We start from the raw sequence: 20,396 nt of genomic DNA on the forward strand, positions 1-20,396 counted from the left end.
TATATTAAGACACAAATTCGTATATTAGCCTACACAAGAAGCTTAAAAAGCAACGCCACCGTATTTGGGAATGTCACAACAATCAGGTATGGGATGGGTTACATAACACTGAGATTTGCTGACTAGTTTTTACACAAAAAACAAATATTAGCATTTGGAGTCAGACAGAAATTAGTATTAATAAATGAATAAATAAAATAAGATCTGAGACCTTTTTCCGTGGAGGTTAGTTAGGCTATTGAGGTGATAATATCTGTACAAAGCGGGAAACTGTTTTTGGTGTTTGTCACATTGAGTTGTAAGCACTGTAACACGAATCATGCCGTATGATGAATCACTGGTAAACAGCGCTACCTGGAAGTCACATGTCGTGTTGCTCCCCGACTGAGAGTCGTGTAAACTTGACCGCTGATTGGTCGAGCTCCTCAGCAGGAGTGATCTGTGCTCTGATTGGCCTCCGACCCACATCAATCATTCTTGTTCCTGCCCTCCCATAATGCAGCATGGGCGAAAATACCAGACCTAGGAGCTTCAGCTAAAGAAGCGGAGTCTTGTCCTGTCAGTGTCAACGATTTTGGATGATTGAACGAAAGGTAGGTGTATTTTGGCCCTCTCGGATGTATGCAGTATGGTGTTGGGATGTATTTTAACAAGATGGCGGCGTGTAGGGACGCAGCGGCTTCTCTCGGTCCCAATAGTACGGTGTTGCCTACACCGGAGTCTGAGATTAAACGGCGTTTTGTTCCTCTGTATGCCCTGTAACATTACATGTGGCAGAATTGACTATAAAGTTGACTTTAAGTCTGGTTTATGAGAGAAAATCGTTGATTTAAAAAGACAGAGTATTATATTGCTGACCAACTGAAAGCTAGCATGCTAACCCACATTGCAGCATTGAGGAAGGCTTTCGCCACGTTAGCTCGCTCGCTACTTTTCGCTGCTGTTGCCATCCTGAAAAATGGACATTGGGGGCAGAAACGCGGTAGACGACACCAGGAAAAGGCCAGTTATCAAACACCGAAGTGACTAAGTGTGTACTGACACATTGACGACGCTGTGTCTCAAAGCTTGCTTCCGTTCATATCGACATTCCTCGTCGCTTTCGGCTAGCGGGCTAGCCCTGAAACAACTACTGTTGACTGTGATGACTGGCCCGCATGAGTGGAGTCCCGCTGGTGTACGTACCGCATGGGGGACATGGCAAAGAAGAGAAAAAAACACCGACTAAGAAAACACCAACCAAATACCCACTTCGCTGACAAATGAATACAGTTACGTATTAATGTATTTTCATAGCGTGCTAACGGTGGGACATTGTATGTGACGGCAAGAACAATGCTGCCTTCAAGTGCTCACCGCAAGCGCCATGGTTTGACTTCACGTGCTGCGAGGTCGCATATTCAGGTGCCTTTTAGTCAGCAAAATAAATAAATAATAACAATAATAAAACAATTGCGGGCACTCTTACAAAAGGTTGACATGCTCTTATTTTTGGAATTAAGTGGTGCATAATTATGTGAAGTGTGATGCCGTTGAAGATGAGGAGGGGTAACATACAGTGCACATGTACTTATTTTAATTTAGTTATAAGCCCCCCAGAGTTGTTGCATTAGGGCAAATAAACTGTATCAGTCTTGTTTTAATACTCTTCTACTTAAACGCCACATCTCACCATGTGGAGTTTCAGCAAATTCTTATTTTCAGTCACGTTTTCTGCCGTGTTGGAGTCGGGTGTGTTAATTTGTAATTACTGACAGGCCTTGAAGGCATCGCGAGTCCCTCTGACTTGATGGGACTGAGATGGGAAAACGTGCGGACTTTTGACTTGCACAATTCACTTACCAACAAGTAGAGCGGTGTCAGTCAGGTGTCATACTGACTTGTAAAGTGGTGACTTGCACGGCTCTGTCAGTGGGTCAGAAGGTAAACTAATAACACCCTTGCCACGTGGATTTGTCCACTGCTGGTGCATATGTACAGGGTTGCACCAGAATTCATTTTCAAAGGGAAGATGTCAAGCGAGTGGTGAGCTACACATGTCCATTCCAGTGAACTGGTCGGGGAAATAATAAGTATTGGTTCCCTAATTAGATTCCCCCCCCTCAGGCTAATGTAAATTGTCTCAAGGTTTGTCACTAAAGTTTTGTTAATTTTGGCATACCATGTAGCTGCTGGAGGTTCATTGAAATATAGAAATCTAGCCGCAAGTGTGGCAGATATGATTGTTTTTAGTCTTTTCCCCCCATGTAATTTATTGCATCCAAACTGCCACCAGAAGATAACTGGTTTTAGGGATAAATCAGCACAAATATTATTAGGAACCATTTCATTTCTACTCACACATCTTTAACAGATGAAAGGAGTAATGCTTGTATTGCACAAATAAACTGGGATTTACAGTGGACTAATATTAGACTTGGTAGCGTATTTAAAACCTGTATGGCTAAGCTGTCTGCGTCCAAGTTATGCACGACATGCTCCCCCTGACAGCCATTTTTCTTTTGACGTATTTCACGATACACATTTTGCACAGAAAAAAACTTTACACAAGGAAAGAAGTCACCCTAAAAACCCCATTGATCTAAAAGCAAAGCTTGTTGTGGCTGTGTGCATAGTGTGTATACATTAATGCAGAGATCCATGAGCTAATATTCACCAAGTATTTAGTTGTACAGCTGTTAAGCATTCAGTAACGAGTTGCACAGCTTGCTATAGTGTTACGTTAATGTCAAAAGCTCCTAGTTTACAGCTACAACTGCACATAAATTGTATGTTAGTTGAGCTGAAATCTTGTGATGATAATAAGGCAGTCATCTAAAAACCAGCAGGCATGCTTTGTTGATGTGTGGGAGGGGGGAAAAAAGTTGCCGTGCACAAACATTCTGCACAATACATTGTCACTATTTTGGACCTTGTTAACAGTTATTGTACTGTGTAACTATTATCTGTAATGATAGGCAAACATCAAATAAGTTAACGTCATTATCCAACACATTTTTCCTCTTCAAGGTGGGCAGGTTTTTCATTGAGAAATCTTAGATTCCGCAGTGTTTTTGTTTTTTTGTTTTTTTTTTAAATCTGTACAATGCAGCTGGTTAGACTGAGTGTGTAATTACACTGTTGAGTGGCACAGTTTATAGACTGTACAGATTGAACTTTTTGTGTTCCTGGGACCTTGTGATCAGAACACATGATGGTAGTTTTGTCACTTTTTTTGAGGACTCAAAAGTATGAGAGTTACTTTCATATTCACATTGAGTGTTTAATATACATTTATAACATTAATTACGTACCAGGGGTCATCTACTAAAGTATGAACTTCCCCAAATGTTAAACTCTTTGACAGCCTACTTAAAATGAGATGTCACAAAATCAGCTCTCCAAATTCCTGAGAGAAAATTGGAACATTTCTGTTACCTGTGTACAAAAACATTGAAACAAAATGTTCACTCGCCTATAACTTAACGAAATAGACCTACATACCTTTACTGATACTTAGCTTATGGCTCACTTACAATAATCTACAGCATGTAGGCTGGTCCACTGACCTACAATACCGTGATAATCTGACACGTCACCCTGTGTTTTAACATTCCTCCTGCCTTCAGTTGCACTTGCATCACTGCAGTCAGCTGTGCCATCTCCCTGTGGGCTGTCTCATTCTTAATTGTATCTGTATCAGCAGCACTTGAAGGTTAGTGTGCCCTTGTGCATGCAATGCATGTGCAGCCCTCCCCTCTCCCTCCTTGTGACGTCATTGCTTGCTCTGATGAGCATGACTCTCATCGTGCTCTGTTAAGTACTGGATGTCTTTGTGTACAGTGTGTCAGTATGCAGTGATGTCCTGCGGTCACTTCTCGTGGCGAAGGTGTTGACTAGAGTGGTTGTGTTGTTAATCACATATTGCCCTCATTCTGTGTACATAAATTGAGGCAGTAGGAAACAGAATGATTAGTATACTCTAACTACTCGGTCAACATTTTTCCAAACTCCATGGCTTTTGTAGGAAATGGCGTGTCAGGAGTCTTTCACTTGCCAAACGGCTGACACTGACCGATGGTGCTCGTGGAAGTGTGCACACAGTGTTATCACCACAGAAATGGCCCCTTTTTAGTGTGCAGTGTACCATGGTGCGCTGTGTTTAAAGGGCCAGTAGACAGCCAACACAAATATTATATCATTTTTACCTAAGTACCGCCATCACCTTTTGGGTCATTGGATTTTTTATGAACTCTTACATGGCTGATAGTCCAGATGATGTTCAGTTTTAGCGAGGAAAAATGTCATTTGGCAGGAGCTCAATGACTATAGATTGATATGGGCAAAAAGACTGAGACTCTGACCTTGTAACCGAGAGCGGCTGTTCCAACGTTTGTGCCCTAAGTGGTTATCCTTTTGCACTTACACATGTGCAGCAATCTGTCTGGCCCCCAACCCCCAGCAATGCCTGTTGCCTTAAACATCAATAGTGACAGTTGCTAAGTGCCAGTCATCTTGACAAAATGCCCTTTGTGTACATGTTAATCTTGTATTGCAACTTCAGGACACATGGATTTAAAAACTGACTGCAATGCCCTGCAGTAGCTGTGCAGGCACAAACAGAAAAAGGACATTAATGAGTATTTAAGTGATTTGCTCAGAGATAAGTTTGGTATTATTTAATTGTGACATGGTTTTATCTGAGTGGCTTTTCCTTTTAAGCTCAACAGGTAGTGCTTACCACTTACACTGCCGTGGTGAGGGGTTCAGATCCCATCAGGCTATTAATGTAAAAAAATAAATTAAATTATGATACTGTAAGGGGCTTATGATAAAAGCATCCACCAACTAAAATGAAACCTTATTTCTCCCTGGGTGGAAATTAACTAAGTGGTCCATGTTGTTTTTTGTGGCTTTATTTAGATGTTGTAAAAATTTTATATATTTTCTCTGACATCCCCTTCAATCTTCTCTGCAGTGATGCACCCACAATGCCGATAGTAGATAAACTCAAGGAGGCCCTCAAACCAGGCCGGAAGGACACAGGCGATGAAGGCGACCTTAACAAACTGTTGGCCTCCTCTGCCAAGAAGGTCCTCTTGCAGAAGATTGAGTTTGAGCCTGCCAGCAAGGGTTTCTCCTACCAACTAGACAGCCTGAAGACCAAGTATGTGATCCTCAATCCCAGGAATGAGGGAGCCACAGGGCAGAAGGCCATAGAGCCCGCCCAAATAAAGAGGCAGGGTAAGCTCTTAAAAACACTCACTGAAAAAAAAAAAAAAAGGTGATACTTTGGATTTCCAAACTCTACTTTGCCCATCATTTTCCTTTTTCATCTATGATAATAGCCAATTTTGGTAATTTACTGTACTGCTGCTGTTCTAATGTCATTACAAAACTGACCGCAGTCTCCTCCCCCAGTCTCAGAGAATGTGGTTGGGGGCCAGAGTGATGGGATCCCTGCCCCACAGAAGATGCTCTTTCCAGGGAACAAGCTTACCCTTAAATGGGAGCGAGTGTACAGGGTTGGAGCCGGCCTCCACAACCTGGGAAACACCTGCTTCCTCAACTCCACAGTGCAGTGTCTCACTTACACCCCGCCACTTGCCAACTACTTACTCTCCAAGGAGCACAGCCGTGCCTGTGAGTACTTGAATCGTTTTTTTGAACATGTTTGGACTCTCAGCAATTACCCTCTCATTCAGTGGACACAGTCTCTGGTGCACTGCTCTTCTGCTTGCTATGGGAAATTATTGTCACCTAGGGCTAGGCTATATGGACAAATATTACTAAAATATTATCAAATATTACAATAAATTTAATTGAATACCTCTATTGGTATTGGTACTTTCATGAGATAGTTACACAAAAGAGTCATTCACAATGCAGTTATGTCAACCAAGCACATAGAGGCAAACAGTAGAACAAGGAGAACAGTTGGGAATATTGCATCCCTTTTACTGTGATGTAAAATCAGGAAAAGACAACACCTATACTGTATCACAATATTACGGTATCCAAAATCCCATGCAATATAATATTGATACATCAGCCATCTAGTGGTGTTGTAGTGTCCACTATCTATTGTATGTCCTGCACTCTCCACCAGGCATTAAATGTAGGTTGTTGCTGTCCTTGTAGCGTGTGTGAGAATATGTGCTTCAGTCACTTTTACTTGTCTCTGCACCAGAGTCACCAAGACACATTATTTATAGTTGGCAAATTGAGTGATTCTGATTTCCCTACCTCACTGTGGTCCCTGTGTTTCAGGTCACCAGTCGGGCTTTTGTATGATCTGTATTATGCAGAACCACATCATCCAAGCCTTTGCCAACACAGGCAATGCCATCAAGCCTGTTTCCTTCATCAGAGATCTGAAAAGTAAGCTTGTCACCTCTTCGAAAATCCTCTCTGTGTTAATGTCTGCCTGAGCAGGTTGTGCTTGCTAATTTGATTGTAGCTAGTGTGGGAAATCAAAGGGGCTATATTTTTGGTTGAATGCGGCTGGAGCGCAATGACGCAACACTGGCGTAAGTGGACTGGCGAGACTGCAGATTTTGAATGAACACCTTGTAGACAAAGCAGGGACGAGGTGCAGGTTGCACTTTGACACACTGAGGTACTGCGCTGTAGTCTCACGGGACCCCTGCCTGCTACCTGCTTATGTACTGCTGCAATCACGCCTCTACCTTCTGTGCTTTTCTCTTTCTCGCTCTTCCCTTTTCTCCCTCCCTCCCTCCGTCCCTCCCCAATGCCCTCTCTGTCTCCTTGTGACTGCGGGCTGAGAGGAGCAGCTTTAGTACAAAAATGTACAGTCCACTTTTTTCCCTCTCACTTTAAATGATGCCTTAGAGATACACAGCCTTGCCATTTTCTTCACATAAATTTAGCTGGTGGCCATCCCTGCAGCTAGAAAATTGCCATCACAGCTAGAGCAATGTCCAGACAATGGGAATGTATCGTTTGCTCAGCACAGCTGAAAAATATAATTACAGCATAGTTGTCTTTATTGTGATCTAAATACCCACCAAAGAGCTACCCTTAAACTGCAGCTACTACTGTGATTATTTGTGGAATCACCTTCAGATCCAGCCAGGTTTTCACAATTGAAATAAAAAACCCCATCCCCTAAATTTGGGCCCCAGTGGGCCTCAGTGCCGCTTCTCAGAGGTGATCTGAACAGGTCATTAGTGTGTGGTGTCTGATTCCCCCTTCCTGCTCAGGGGTGACTCAGGGATGTTATGCTGGGAATGTGTTGGTGATGACTGACCACACAATTCTAGCAGCTTATACTTTCACATTTTTTCCATTAGGAGATAAAGGAGAGCCAAGGGGTTTAGGGTTGCATTAGGCCTAATGTGAGACGTTTTATGAGGCATTGCAACCATCTAGATCCCTCTCAATCTGCTGAAGTCGCAAAGTGAACATAAGCTTTTTTTTAGCTCTTTTTGAACTGCACATCTGAAATAACTGTGGTAGTTACTATGTAGGCCAGCAGATGGCCCTCATGTATGGTTTCTCTTCAGACACTGCGACTCACATTGTCCTTAAAAGACACTCCAATAGTCCTAATAATAATTAAAAGTAATCTGCACTTTGAATTTACCAACTTTAATGAAGCCTGTTTAATCTTCATTAATATTTATCACACATGCACAAATGTTTTGAAAATATTTCACCAGATTACAAAGAATGAAATTAATTTACTGACAGTAACCTGCCAAGTCGTCTCCATAATGAATGAATGAATCACGAATGCTCATGAATCAGAATGAATCATGCTTTTTTTGTGCTCATCTCAAACAGTAAATGTCCATTGATACATTAGTCTGCTTCCCATTTATTAAGCACATTCCCCCCACAATAATTTCTCTGGCTAAACAAACAAGGATAAATGAGGACACACCGCCAGAGACACACATTATTTTAAGGATTATAAATTTCTCCTCTATAAACTACTCGTCATCTCAGCAAATGGTCTTGCTAAACCATTGCTATTGTCTGTATTCACTACTGTTACTGGAAAATACTTGCTTTCAGTTATTTGTCAAGGTGATCATAGGTGGCTGGCTTTTATCCTGCACTGAGCTACTTTCCACTTTTTTTTTCTCCACAGAAATTGCCCGACACTTTCGCTTTGGGAGCCAGGAAGATGCCCATGAGTTTTTGCGTTACACCATTGATGCCATGCAGAAAGCCTGTCTTAATGGCTACCCCAAGTAAGACTTTTTAAAAGTGCTTGTTTAAACAAATTTGTCAGACTTTTTTTTGTGAATGTAGGATTGATTACCTCTGTTTTTCCCTTTGCCTCCTGTTTTAGGCTTGACAGGCAGACCCAGGCTACAACACTGGTCCACCAGATCTTTGGAGGATACCTCAGGTCAAGAGGTACGGGCTGCCCATCCACAGAAACAGAAATATTTGCTTTGATGAATTTCTGCATTTCTTGTTGCCGGATGTTGCTATTGCACTCTCAAATGTATCTGTTTACCTTATGCATTTGTTTAATAACTAGATAAAACCCTTGTTCAGGAAATGGTTTAATACATACCAGCAGGGATGTTAATGATATCCACAGCGATGAGTACAAGGATGCTTTTAGCTGTCTAGGTTTTCATGTGTGAAGCTGGCTGCTGTGAAAATATTCTGTTACTAATCCTTTGTAAAAAGCTGATCCTTTAATCTCCTACCAGACCCACTTATTAATGCTCATTAGATGGGAAGCAGGTGTATTTAAACAAGGGCTGCCCACTTTTTAATGTTCAAGATTTGTTGGAAATATTGCTTCACTATAAACCTTAGTGCCAACGACGCTGTTGTGAAATTGCTAGATCTTGGGCATTTATGCATATGTATTACTTAGCCTGGCCAATTGTGCATAATTTCTGTTGCAGTAATGTGACTTTTTCTTCTGACATTTTGAACTATACATCGTACATTCAGAAAAGCAGCCAATTTCTCTGCTGTTGAACATGATTTTCAAAGAGTTATAGAGTTAACTGGAATGTAAGAGTTTAAGTTTCATTTGATCTGAAATGCTTGCACAATGCTCGGAGCAGTAGCTTTCAGAACTATACAACATTCTTTATGTGGTCGAAAGTGAAGAGATTTGAATTTGATGAAACCTTCCATATGTTTGTTTGAACGTAATCGCTGAAAAATATGTCCTAATTTAGACATGAGAGGCGCAGTCAGTTGATTGATGTTCTCAGAAGCTGTGCTTATACAGGAAGTGTATTGGAGGCTCATGTAATACATTGTTAGAATTTTCAGTCTTCAGAAAAGTCCCCAAACAAATCACATTTGTTTTATTTTTTGTTGTTGTTGTTGTTGTTTTTTTCAGTCAAGTGCTCTATTTGCAAAAGTGTGTCTGACACGTATGACCCTTACCTGGACATAGCTGTAGAGATTCGGGTATGTTTCACAAGATCTCTTTAAATATGTCTATTGAATATATAGATAGTCTCATCTTTTCCCTACTAACTTCACCTTTACTGAGTAGTTTTCTCCCTTTCCTTATCTTTTAGCAAGCAGCAAACATTGTTCGAGCGCTGGAACTGTTTGTCAAACCAGATGTATTAAGTGGTGAGAATGCCTACATGTGTGCCAAGTGAGTTCTACCTCTGCTGTCTGTCAACACCACACAAACCCTAACCCGTACTTTGAGTTAGGTTTTGTGAATCTGTCTCTGCACACAGAGACAGATTCACATTGGTGAGCATTTTAAGCTGAGACGTCTTTCCTCTTTTTTTCAATCTACAGGTGCAAAAAGAAAGTGCCAGCAACCAAGCGCTTCACAGTCCATCGAACATCTAATGTACTGACCCTGTCACTGAAGAGGTTTGCCAACTTCAGTGGAGGGAAAATAACTAAGGTAAACAAAGCATTTTCACACTGTTTCCTATCGAAAGAGCTGTCTCATCTCTCCGTGTGTCTCATTTTTTTTCATCATTTTCATCATTTTTCTAGGATGTCGGTTACCCAGAATTCCTCAACATCCGCCCATACATGTCTCAGAGCTCAGGCGATCCTGTAATGTACGGCCTCTATGCTGTTCTGGTGCACTCTGGCTACAGCTGTCATGCTGGCCACTACTACTGCTATGTCAAAGTAAGGAGACACATCACCAGATGTAAAGGGTCAGAGTATGTTGTGAAGCATTTTTCAGGATGAGCGTTTGTTTACCAAGTTAAAACACCTTGACAGACTTCCTGACACTAAGCTGTAACCTTACCTTTTTGGATAGTATATCTGTAGCTTATAAAATGTGTAGTTCAGGTCTAGCAGATTTGTGTGTTTGCGGGGAAACTGAAACGCAACAATCCCAGTAGTAAAGGGCATCCTGAAAGAGACTGTCGCTTAGCAACTACTTTGTTGCCAGCTGCCACTCAACAACTATATTGTTTGGCAGAACAATGAAATTTAACCATGATTAATTACTGTTGATAAAACAATGTGTGTTTTTTAGCCTTGCGGTTTGCTATTTTTATTTATATATTTGAATGATGAATGACTTCTTTTGTGTAACTCTACCTTACAGTAACAACTGCATTTTCAACTGTTGTAAAATAATTGTAATCTAAGGTCTTTTGTGGCTTCTTGCTTTGATTTTAAAGCTTGTGTGCTTTATTTCTTTGTTTCCTCTTCTTAGGCAAGCAATGGGCAATGGTACCAAATGAATGACTCGATGGTGCATTCTAGTAATATCAAAGTGGTCTTGAATCAGCAGGCATATGTGCTTTTCTACCTGAGGTAAGACATTGAAGGGGTCAGTTAAGGTTATAGGAAGGGCTGCACCCGACTCACAGTTTACAGAGTTGACTCCAGAGTTGGCCTCTCATTGCGATGAATCGTCTAATTGAATATGTCTTGTGTTATTGTGCTATTGCAATGCCCAGTATCTAAAAACAAACGAAAAAAAAAACATCTTTTCAACTCTACCCTCTGAGTCGAATGTGGAGGTCTATCATGGATAATTCAGTTTGTCGACTTTCAGGGGGCAGCCCTGGTTATAGGTGACCACATTGTCTTCCGTTCCTCCTGGATATGTATGGTAATTGAGTAAAGCTCAGTTATTATTTGTGTCTTAAAGGATCCCTGATAGCAAGAAGAATGCAGACGGGCAGACCACCAAGCAGGGAATGTTGCACTCTGGGAAAAACAGTTTGTCATCTGAACAGATTAAAAAGGCCAACCTGAATGGACCTCTGTCCTCCCCGCAGGTCACAAAGGTATAAGACATGATGACACACAGCTCATTGTGGGACCGACAGATACACACATGAAAGTCTGCTAGAGTGCATAGAATATTGTCTTTTCAATGTGGGTTTAACTCCCCTTTACAGAAACTTGAGCCTGCTCAGCTGCGTAAGATCCAGTCTATGGACGGCGGGTTGGGCCTGCCCATATCTAGGAACGGCGTGAGCACCCAGCCGCAGCCAAAACTATCCAATGGGACCTCATCCTCTCATGGCCTCACCAAGCTGCCAGGCGGGCCTACGCTGATTGAGGAACCTTTCAAGAAGCTTAAGAAGCCGTCTCCCCAGAGCCAGGCGCAGTCACGGAGCAGCACTCCTGCCCCCTCCAACGGCTTCAACAGGTCAGACGGAGACAAAAAGCAAGGCAGCGAGGGCAGGGGCATGGCAGCATCTACCTCATTCAAGTCCTTGTCTGACTCTTCCTCAGCTGACACCACTGACTCGAAGGTAATGTTTGCATGCACAAAGCACAGGAAAATAGAAATCTTACTTCATGGCGCACATACAGTTTCCTTATTTCTGGTCATAGAAAATTTGTGGTCTTTGCCCTTTATGACTGTGATATACAGACATTATACTTAAATAAACACCTACCATTTGAGCACATCAGGATGCACTGAGACAGACACTGAAACTGGGCATTGTTCAAGTTGCTTTCAGATATTCAAAACCAGATTTGAAAACAGTCAAGACTCATTGTGATCAGAAAACTACATTGTCTCACCAAAGCTGAGCTACAGAGCACATATGTGAAGTTAAGACTGGGAATGGGTGTGGGGTTGCAATATAGACATAAATTTTATTATAGAGCCCAAGGAGAAGCATAACAGTAATTTTCAGTGTGATCAGGTCTCTTAAAAACCAGCTGAAACCAGAGCCTGTGATTGTTTTTATATTGGCTAGGATTCAGTCGGTCCTAAAAGTGCTCCAGTAGGAGAGACTCCCTCCACGCCTAGGAAAGGCGCCAGTGGTCCGGCGTCTCCAGCTAAGAGCTTGGAGCGTGTTCAGAGCACAGAGGAGCAGAAGACGGTGAAACTAAAACCCCCGGCACTCAGCACCATCACATCTGAAGCCACCAGCACCATGTCACCCCCGCCGGCCAAGAAACTGGCCCTGTCAGCCAAGAAGGTGAACTTCATTCCCCTCCACAGCAATAGTACCACTGTTCACTGTCTTAGTGCAAGCTCATGCCTTGGTTTCCCGTTGCCCCACCCCACACTGCTATCCAACAGTATGACCATTGATCTCTATAAAAAGTTTCATGATGGCAAATAATTCTTACATTGTTAGTTTTATCTGATATGTGCACTGTAATGAGTGTCATTTCTCCTGTGTGCCCGTCTAATCAACCACATGGTAGTACCTGTTGTTTAGAGTTTCTTTGACTTCTTTTTCTTTAAGTTTGTTCTTTTTTTCTAACCATTTCTAATTCTTCTCTGCCACGCCCTCTTTTTGTTTTCCTCCCTCCATCTTTTCCTGCCATCCCTCAATGTTTCCCCTTCCTTATTTGATTCTCTTCCTTATTTTTGTCACATTCATGGCTATTTTCTTTTAGACCACCAAGTTTTTATTTATGTCGATAACTGCAGGCTCACAGCCGGAGTCCGAGCAGCATTGATGCTCTGCCCCCCTCGCCAAGCCAGCTGTCCCGTGACCCCATGCATCAAACTCAACTTCACCCGCTCAACTCGGCCTCATCCACTCACACTCACAGGTAGGAACTTTGCAGCCATGGGTGTTGACCTCGAAAAAATCCAGTCTAGTTTGCAGATGCATGTTGTGTTCATGGATGTATTTTTTTTTTTTTTTTATCATCTGTCCCCAGAGCTGGTCCATTCCATTCACCCAAAATCCACTCATCGCCTGCAGCCCTCTTTAGTGGACCCTTCAAACAGCAGAGCCTTCAGAAACAGTCCCTTCTCTCCACATTGCAGAAACCAAACCCCAGCCTTTCTCTTAAAACCAATGGGCATCACTGTCCTGACCCAAAGAGCCCCAGGTCTTCCAGTAACAACAGCTCCAGTCTGCAACAGTCAGGCCTCAGCAGCCTGTCAGGACAAATACTTAACCAAAAGAAGAAGAAGAAAAAGAAGCGGCGTCATTCTGAGGTGGATGGTGACATTGTTGTGTCCGTGGCTACACCGACACAACCAAACCCTGTGCAATCAGTTAGTGAGAAGAAGAGGAAAAAGAAGAAAAAGAAGCGAAAAAGGGAGGATGAGGACGGTGAGAAGACAGTGAAGGAGAGAGAGTGTGTTGTGTCCCATCTGGAAGCCCCAACTCAGGAGGAGGACTGGTGCCAGGGTGGGCCCTGGAGCCTCACATCCCCTTCGAATGCAGTCTCCGAGCAGTCTAAAGAAAAGCCTCAGCCTGAACTGCCTCAAAAGCCCCAGAAGCCCCAATTAGTGCCAAAACAATGTGAGTCAAATCAGAAGGAACAGGGCAAAGACTCTGTGTTGTTGTTGTTGAAGAAGAAAAAGAAGAGGAAGAAGCTGCAGCTGGTGGAGACTCTGCAGGGTTCAGCTTTAGCATCAGACAGGTGAGTTGAAGAGGATTGTTACGTATCTATTTTTTTTCACTTCATACATATGTTTTCAACATGATTTTGTGTTTTTGTATAAAAGCATTTCCTCAACTGCATTTTGTGACTATAATTTGATAAAGCAGGGCACATGCTTTGTTTCTATAACAACCAGTTGGCACTATTGTCAAATCGTGTTTATGTCCAACTGTCACACACAACCAATGAGCTCCAGATTGCCAGATTCTTTATCATATTAACAACTATGATTTATTTTTTTTTAACCAGTACATTACCCATTTTCATTTTGTTTCTGTGTTCAGATATTACCTTCATTCATGAAATTTCTAGGTTAATTGTTGGTCCTTGATCATCATTTAAGCTTTTCTGGAAAAAAAAAAAGTTGCCAACTTAAAGGGTTACTCTTTGCCTAAAGAAAAAGCAAAATGCAGCCAAAGCTGATGCTCTCTGTTTTGTGGTGCCTCCCCATCCACTTTGATGTATAAATAACAAAAACACATCAGAGTGAATGTGCCCTAGCAGAATTATCCCACAACCTGTTTTCATTAATACAGCAGCATTTGCTTTATTCCTGCAGTTCTGAGAGGAAGCCCGTAGTCATTCAGAGTGACTCTGGAGATTTGATAATGTTGAAGAAGAAATTAAAGAAGAAGAAAAAGAGGCTAAAAGAGGATGTTGGACTGTGGGAGGAGAGCAAGCGATGCCCAGATGGGCACAGTGACAAGCCTGAAACAACGGAGCCCCATCTCAAGAACATCACAGAGACCGATAAAATGAGCAGACACACTGCAGGTATGTGAGCACGGGCACATATACATTCACCAGCCAATTTATCAGGTCCACCTTGCTAGTACGGGGATGGACCCCCTTTTGAACTGCTTTAAGTCTTCATTGCATCGATTCAACAAGATGCTAGAAACATTCCTCAGAGATTTTGGTCTATATTGACATAACATCACACAGTTGATGCAGATTTGTTGGGAGCACATCCATGATGCAAACCTCCTGTTCCACCGCATCACAAAGGTACTCTATTGGATTGAGATCTAGTTACTTTGGAGGCCATTTGAGGACAATGAACTCATTGTCCTGTTCAAGAAACCAGTTTGAGGTGATTTGAGCTTTGCGTGTTATCTGTCAGAAGATGGGTACACTGTGGTCATAAAGGGATGGACCATCAGCAGCAATACTCAGGTAGGCTGTGGCATTTAAATGATGCTCAGTTGGTACTAAGGGGCCCAAAATGTGCCAAGAAAACATCCTCCACACCATTACACCAACCTGAACTGTTAATACAAGGCAGGATGGATCTATGCTTTCATGTTCTTCACACCAAATTTTTACCTTACCATTCATATGTCGCAGCAGAAATCGAGACTCCTCAGACCAGGCAACGTTTTTTCCAATCTTCCATTGTCCAATTTTCATGAGCCCGTGCAAATTGTAGCCTCAGTTTCCTGTTCTTAGCTGACATGAGTGGCATCCGGTGTGGTCCTCTGCTGCTGTAGCCCATCTGCTTCAAGATCCAACATGTTGTGCATTCAGAGATGCTCTTCTGCATATCGCGGTTGTAACAAGTGTTTAGTGGAGTTACTGTTGCCTTTCTATCAGCTCGAACCAGTCTGGCCATTCTCCTATGACCTCTGGCATCAACAAGGCATTTTCGCCCAGAGAAGTGCCGCTCACTGAATATTTTCTCTTTTTCGGATCATTCTCGGTAAACACTAGAGATGGTTTTGTGTGAAAATCCCAGTAGATCAGCAGTTTCTGGAATACTCACCTTTCCTCTCTGTTCTCATACTCGGTTTGAACTTCAGCAGATCACCATGATCATGTCTACATGCCTAAATGCATTGAGTTGCTGCCATTTGATTGGCTGATTAGATATTTGTGTTAACGAATAGTTGAACAGGTGTACCTAATAAAGTGGCCGGTGAATGTACGTACATATGCAAACAAACACCCGCACATCCATACAAACAGTAAGTGAGGAAGGTGCTGTCAGAACCTGCAGCCCACTCCCATGTTGATCAAAGCCGTTTCCTAAAAATAACCCTCCCCCACTGCACCCCAACTTGTCATCTGTCATTTGAGTGATCACTCATTTCACCATAATTCTGACAGGGGTAGTAATTACTTTCCAAGGCTACCACAGTTAATCACTCTTATATTTAGTGCTTATTTTGCCGGTGCTGTATGTCTCTCTGAATCCAGCCACGGTTGTCGTGTGGGACAGCCAGGTGAAAGACGGCTACAAGCGTTGCCAGGCGCCAGCAGCTGAGGAGAAGGGGTCTGGAGACGCCCCGCTGCCCCGTGCTGCCTCTGGAGGCTGGGATGGAAAACCTAGCAGCAGTGTGGTAGAGGAGCTCCTCAAGAACGCCACGGATAAGGCCTACGGTGCTAATGGTGAGACGCTGAATGCTGGCTGAACCCGAGCTCATCCATGAAAGAGATATGAACGGTTAAGGACACCTTCAGCTTTCTTTGTTTGTATTCATGGTTGTGTTTTTCTTTTGTGTGTGTGTGTGTTTTCCAGTTCTCAGCTGGGATGGAGAGGCCTCTGTTATCAGTAAAGACGCCATTGAGGATGTCCGCCATGCTAAGAACAACACTGTGATCGACGAATGGGATGAAGAATTTGATAGTGGAAAGGTGAGAAAAGACCACAACAGAAATTTCTGTATGAGGTGCCTTAATGCGTTGCAGTGTCAGCTGCTGAACAAAGAAAATGGCTAAATCCCTCTGCTTTGGCAAAGTTAACAACATATTCAGCTCCACAAAATAAGGCATAGCATACAGTATTGTCACTCTTCCTACTCACTGAACATTTTTCTTCATTGAATGCATGAACAGGTGAAGAAAATGAAAAACTATAAAAGGGAGAAGTGGAGAAGCGGGAGCAACATCTTCCAGAAGATCCAGGACAGGCGGAACAAGTGGTCTGTGACGCCCGGGGGGAAGAGGGTTTTTGGAGTCCGTCGCTGAGAGCCCAGATTGTCATTGAGGCTGCGTTGACTGGAAAATTAGACAACAAACATACCCATCTTCTGTACTTCCTTTTTTTTGTTGTTTGTTTTTCTTCCTTGTGTTAAGTTCAGACCCAAATTATGGAATAAGAGAGAGGCCAAAAACAATGACTGCATTTCGTGAAGCGTTTGACTGATACATGTTTTGTTCTCTCCGTGACCAGTTTTAACATGACAAAATGAAATGTTGCCTTCAGGCCTCAGTAACGGTGACCTGGGGGAAAAACCACTCGCGTCCCTTTTTATTTTTATTTTTTAGCTTTTTTTTTATTTTTTTTTTTATTCTGAAAGCATTACAGTAAGTGGCTCAAGCAGCTCTATGTAGCTAGTCTTTTGCAGTACCTTGACACCACCATGTCCCATGAATTACTGTATTTGCAACTTTTGAGCCTTGAATAATGCTTCAGAACGTCTTGAGCTTATATGAAAAGTGTCTCACCCTGTATTGCATTTGTAAAAGCATTGGCCAAGAATGCGGAAGTGTAATTGATTGCATAATGTTTAACACTCCTACGATCTTGGAGTAACTTACTGAAAACTGTACACAATCTCAGAACGCACTGTGCTGCTTATGTACTCATACAGGCTCTGGGTAAGTTTAATAATGAGAAAAGTGACCTTGTTTTACTCCCTTTTTTCTGAATATCAATACCAAATTGCAATGATTCTGATTTTTTTTTTTTTTTTTCAGTAAAACTCAGTCATCTTATTTTAGATTATTATTTAAATTTCTTATTTTGATTTTATACCTTTATCCTCCCTCATTTTATTTTGCTGCAACATGCGAGCAACATGGTTTGTTTTTAAGGACCCAATTGGTCTGCATACCCTTGGAAAACTGTATGTATTAAAATTACTTATCAATCCTTAATTATGCATGTCCCAAATTGGCCCTTAAAGAAAAACTCCCTTCTAAGTTTCGATATCTTGGTTTTGTGTCCCTGTTTTTTTCTGTTCCTTCAAGGTTTTGAACACATTTGATTGGGGAAGAAATAGTTAGACTGGTTTTGGATATACAGTCGATACATTTTAAAGCATCTGACCAGGAAAAAAATTGGTCCAATAATTGTATGAATGTTTCAACTGTTGATGTGTTGAAATTCCTGAACAGCACATCAGACACTATTTGTTTGATCCATTCCCCTTATCCATCTGTGCACCTGCTAAGTCTTCTCCTAATTCTTTTCTCTTTGTGCAGTGTGTGTGTGTGTGTTTGCAGAGAAGACTGCAGGGATGTTGGAAATGTGAATGTTGTAAAATTGATGAGTAACTTGGACCAGAATAGTTCTTCTCTCCAATGCAGCTATTTAACTATGTAGCTCATCTCATCAGTCCTCTGTTCAAAAGCTCTCAATCTGGGAAATTGACTTGTTTTCTATAACAGACCTTGCCACAAACTGTTCTTAACTAATGTACTGAAATAAAAGGGTTACATTTTATACTTAAGGCACTGTGTTAGAATGGGGCTGCAACATGCTAATAATCCTCCCTTCCCCCCATTTTATATCTCTATGCAATTTTCTGACAGTCATGCTGGTCACAAAGGACCTGGGCTGTGCCTCAGGAACCCTGTCATGCTGTGTCCCATCCTCCTCTCCGATCACACCCCACACTTCTGGACCCGTGTCAGAGTAGTGGTCCTCCCTTCATGCCATTTCCACCCTGTATAAACTGTTTTACACAAGTAATTCAGGTGTGAAAACCATGGGATCATCTTCCACCTGTCTGGGCACAGATACATAGAGATATTAATGTCATTATACAAGATGCTTTGCCAGTGTAGAAGACTGTACAGTCCACCTTGTGCTTCCTGTGTTCTCTTCCATCGCTGTAAAGATTTGCCCATGCATTTACTTTCATTCTAGAGATGATGCCTTGAATTGGCTATAAAAAAGTATAGGATTTAATGTTATAAATATATAATTTAAAGAAAAAAACAGATCTTTAATGTGCTACTAATACTCAGAACAGTCGGTGGATGTTAACTTGAGAATTATTCTGCAAATGTGTTTGTTCATTTGTGTACAAGAGAGTTCTCTGTTCCCATGCAAGACTTTCCCGATGTCACTGTAGTTGTGTACAGTACAAGAAAGGTTCGGAGAAGTCGAAATTCCGTAGGATGTGTTCATGGGCTGTGAAACTGACTTAGGACGTGACTCTCAAAGGAACTGACACAGAAGAACATTTTCCAGTGTGAATGGATGATCCACATGTTTGCATTGATGGTTCTATATTTTGCACCGCCTTTTCTGACCAGGGAAGAGACCTTTCATAATGAAAGAGACTCTTACCACAATATAGTTAACTATACAGGTGCAATAAAGTTGTGACTTTTGTGAACTGGTTGTGTGCATTTTCTTTGTCTTTCTTCTTTTTCCTCTTCTTCTCACTAACTGATGCCACAGGGTTGGTCGTGTCGGTGTAGCCACCGACACAACAATCACCTCAATGTCACCATCCACCTCAGAATAACACCACTTCTCTTTCTTCCTCTTCTTTTGGTTTAGTATTTGTCTTCTGCTGCTGTGTTTCCTTGTATTCATAAGAAGGCACATTGGCCTGATGAAGTTGTAAAACTTATTAATTAACCTATTTTAAGTCATTGCTGATCTGAAATTTGGATACGTGGTGGGGCCAGGTATTGGCAAGGACATCAAGGTAAGATTTATCATGATACATGGGTCAAGATGATTTGTATCACAATACCTAACATGCTGTTTAAATAAAGTCTCAAATGCTTCCTGCTGTACAACACCTTGGTAAACTACAAAATATGAAATATGATAAATCAGACGACAAACTGATACCAGATAGTTAAATTCACCTTATTCCAATGTATTGAAACACAATGCACTTTGCAGAGTGTACTCAAATGTAAATGTGACCATGAAGTGCAGAAAGGATACATGTTCATACAAGGCACCAAAGAATTGAGACAGTTATCTGAACGATGACATTGCAATACTCACATGTAATGTTGTTTTGTTTCTGTTCTTTTTAAAATCTATAATAGATTGTAATAATCACATCTAGTTAAATAATGTAGGTCAACTTTCTTCCCTCTCTAGGTGCCAGTGCAGGTAAGGCGTGTCTTGTCCAAGGGCACTTCAGCAGGGCAGATGTGAGACATGGGGGCTCGAACCTGAATGCCAATGAGAAATGAACAGCAATTTATTGATTCAGACAGGGATGTCGTGGAGAGTACACCCACAAATAAAAATTAGGTAATAGCCGGCGCAGGGAGCAGCATCTGGGTGATGTATGAGGACAGTTTTATGATGGAATTAATTTGATTGAATCAAGTTTATGTTTGTGCTTGTTTGTCTTAACTACGGTCACTGACTGAAGGTCATATTTTACCCATCTTAAAAAAAAAAAAAATCCATCAACAACCAGCCTTAAATCAACATGCCATAACATTAATATTCCCTTTGAATCCCTAAAATAGGGTCGATAATGGTATTGTATGGTATATGATTTTATTTATGTATGTATTTTTTAATACCTGTGGCATTGATGTTACTGTGCTTCTTCTTATCTGAGCGTGCACCACGCAATGTAGAAAAATAATACACAGATGCAGAGTAGTTG

The 20,396-nt window shown here is 41.7% G+C and overlaps 1 protein-coding gene across 1 annotated transcript; it reads left to right on the forward strand.

Moving 5' to 3' along the window:
* Positions 1-475: 475 nt before the first annotated feature.
* On the forward strand, positions 476-19,145 carry usp36 (ubiquitin specific peptidase 36). The gene is made up of 20 exons (XM_030058062.1): positions 476-593; positions 4,958-5,223; positions 5,401-5,622; positions 6,250-6,360; positions 8,096-8,198; positions 8,300-8,367; positions 9,323-9,393; positions 9,507-9,589; positions 9,742-9,853; positions 9,949-10,089; positions 10,631-10,731; positions 11,072-11,210; positions 11,325-11,684; positions 12,141-12,365; positions 12,827-12,951; positions 13,063-13,776; positions 14,357-14,571; positions 15,994-16,185; positions 16,316-16,431; positions 16,633-19,145. The coding sequence occupies exons 2-20, from the start codon at positions 4,971-4,973 to the stop codon at positions 16,762-16,764; spliced, it is 3,483 nt and encodes a 1,160-aa protein (XP_029913922.1). The 5' UTR covers positions 476-593; positions 4,958-4,970; the 3' UTR covers positions 16,765-19,145.
* The last annotated feature ends 1,251 nt before the right edge of the window (positions 19,146-20,396 follow it).

The sequence above is a fragment of the Myripristis murdjan genome, chromosome 8 (assembly GCF_902150065.1).
Source record: "Myripristis murdjan chromosome 8, fMyrMur1.1, whole genome shotgun sequence".
Taxonomy (NCBI): domain Eukaryota; kingdom Metazoa; phylum Chordata; class Actinopteri; order Holocentriformes; family Holocentridae; genus Myripristis; species Myripristis murdjan.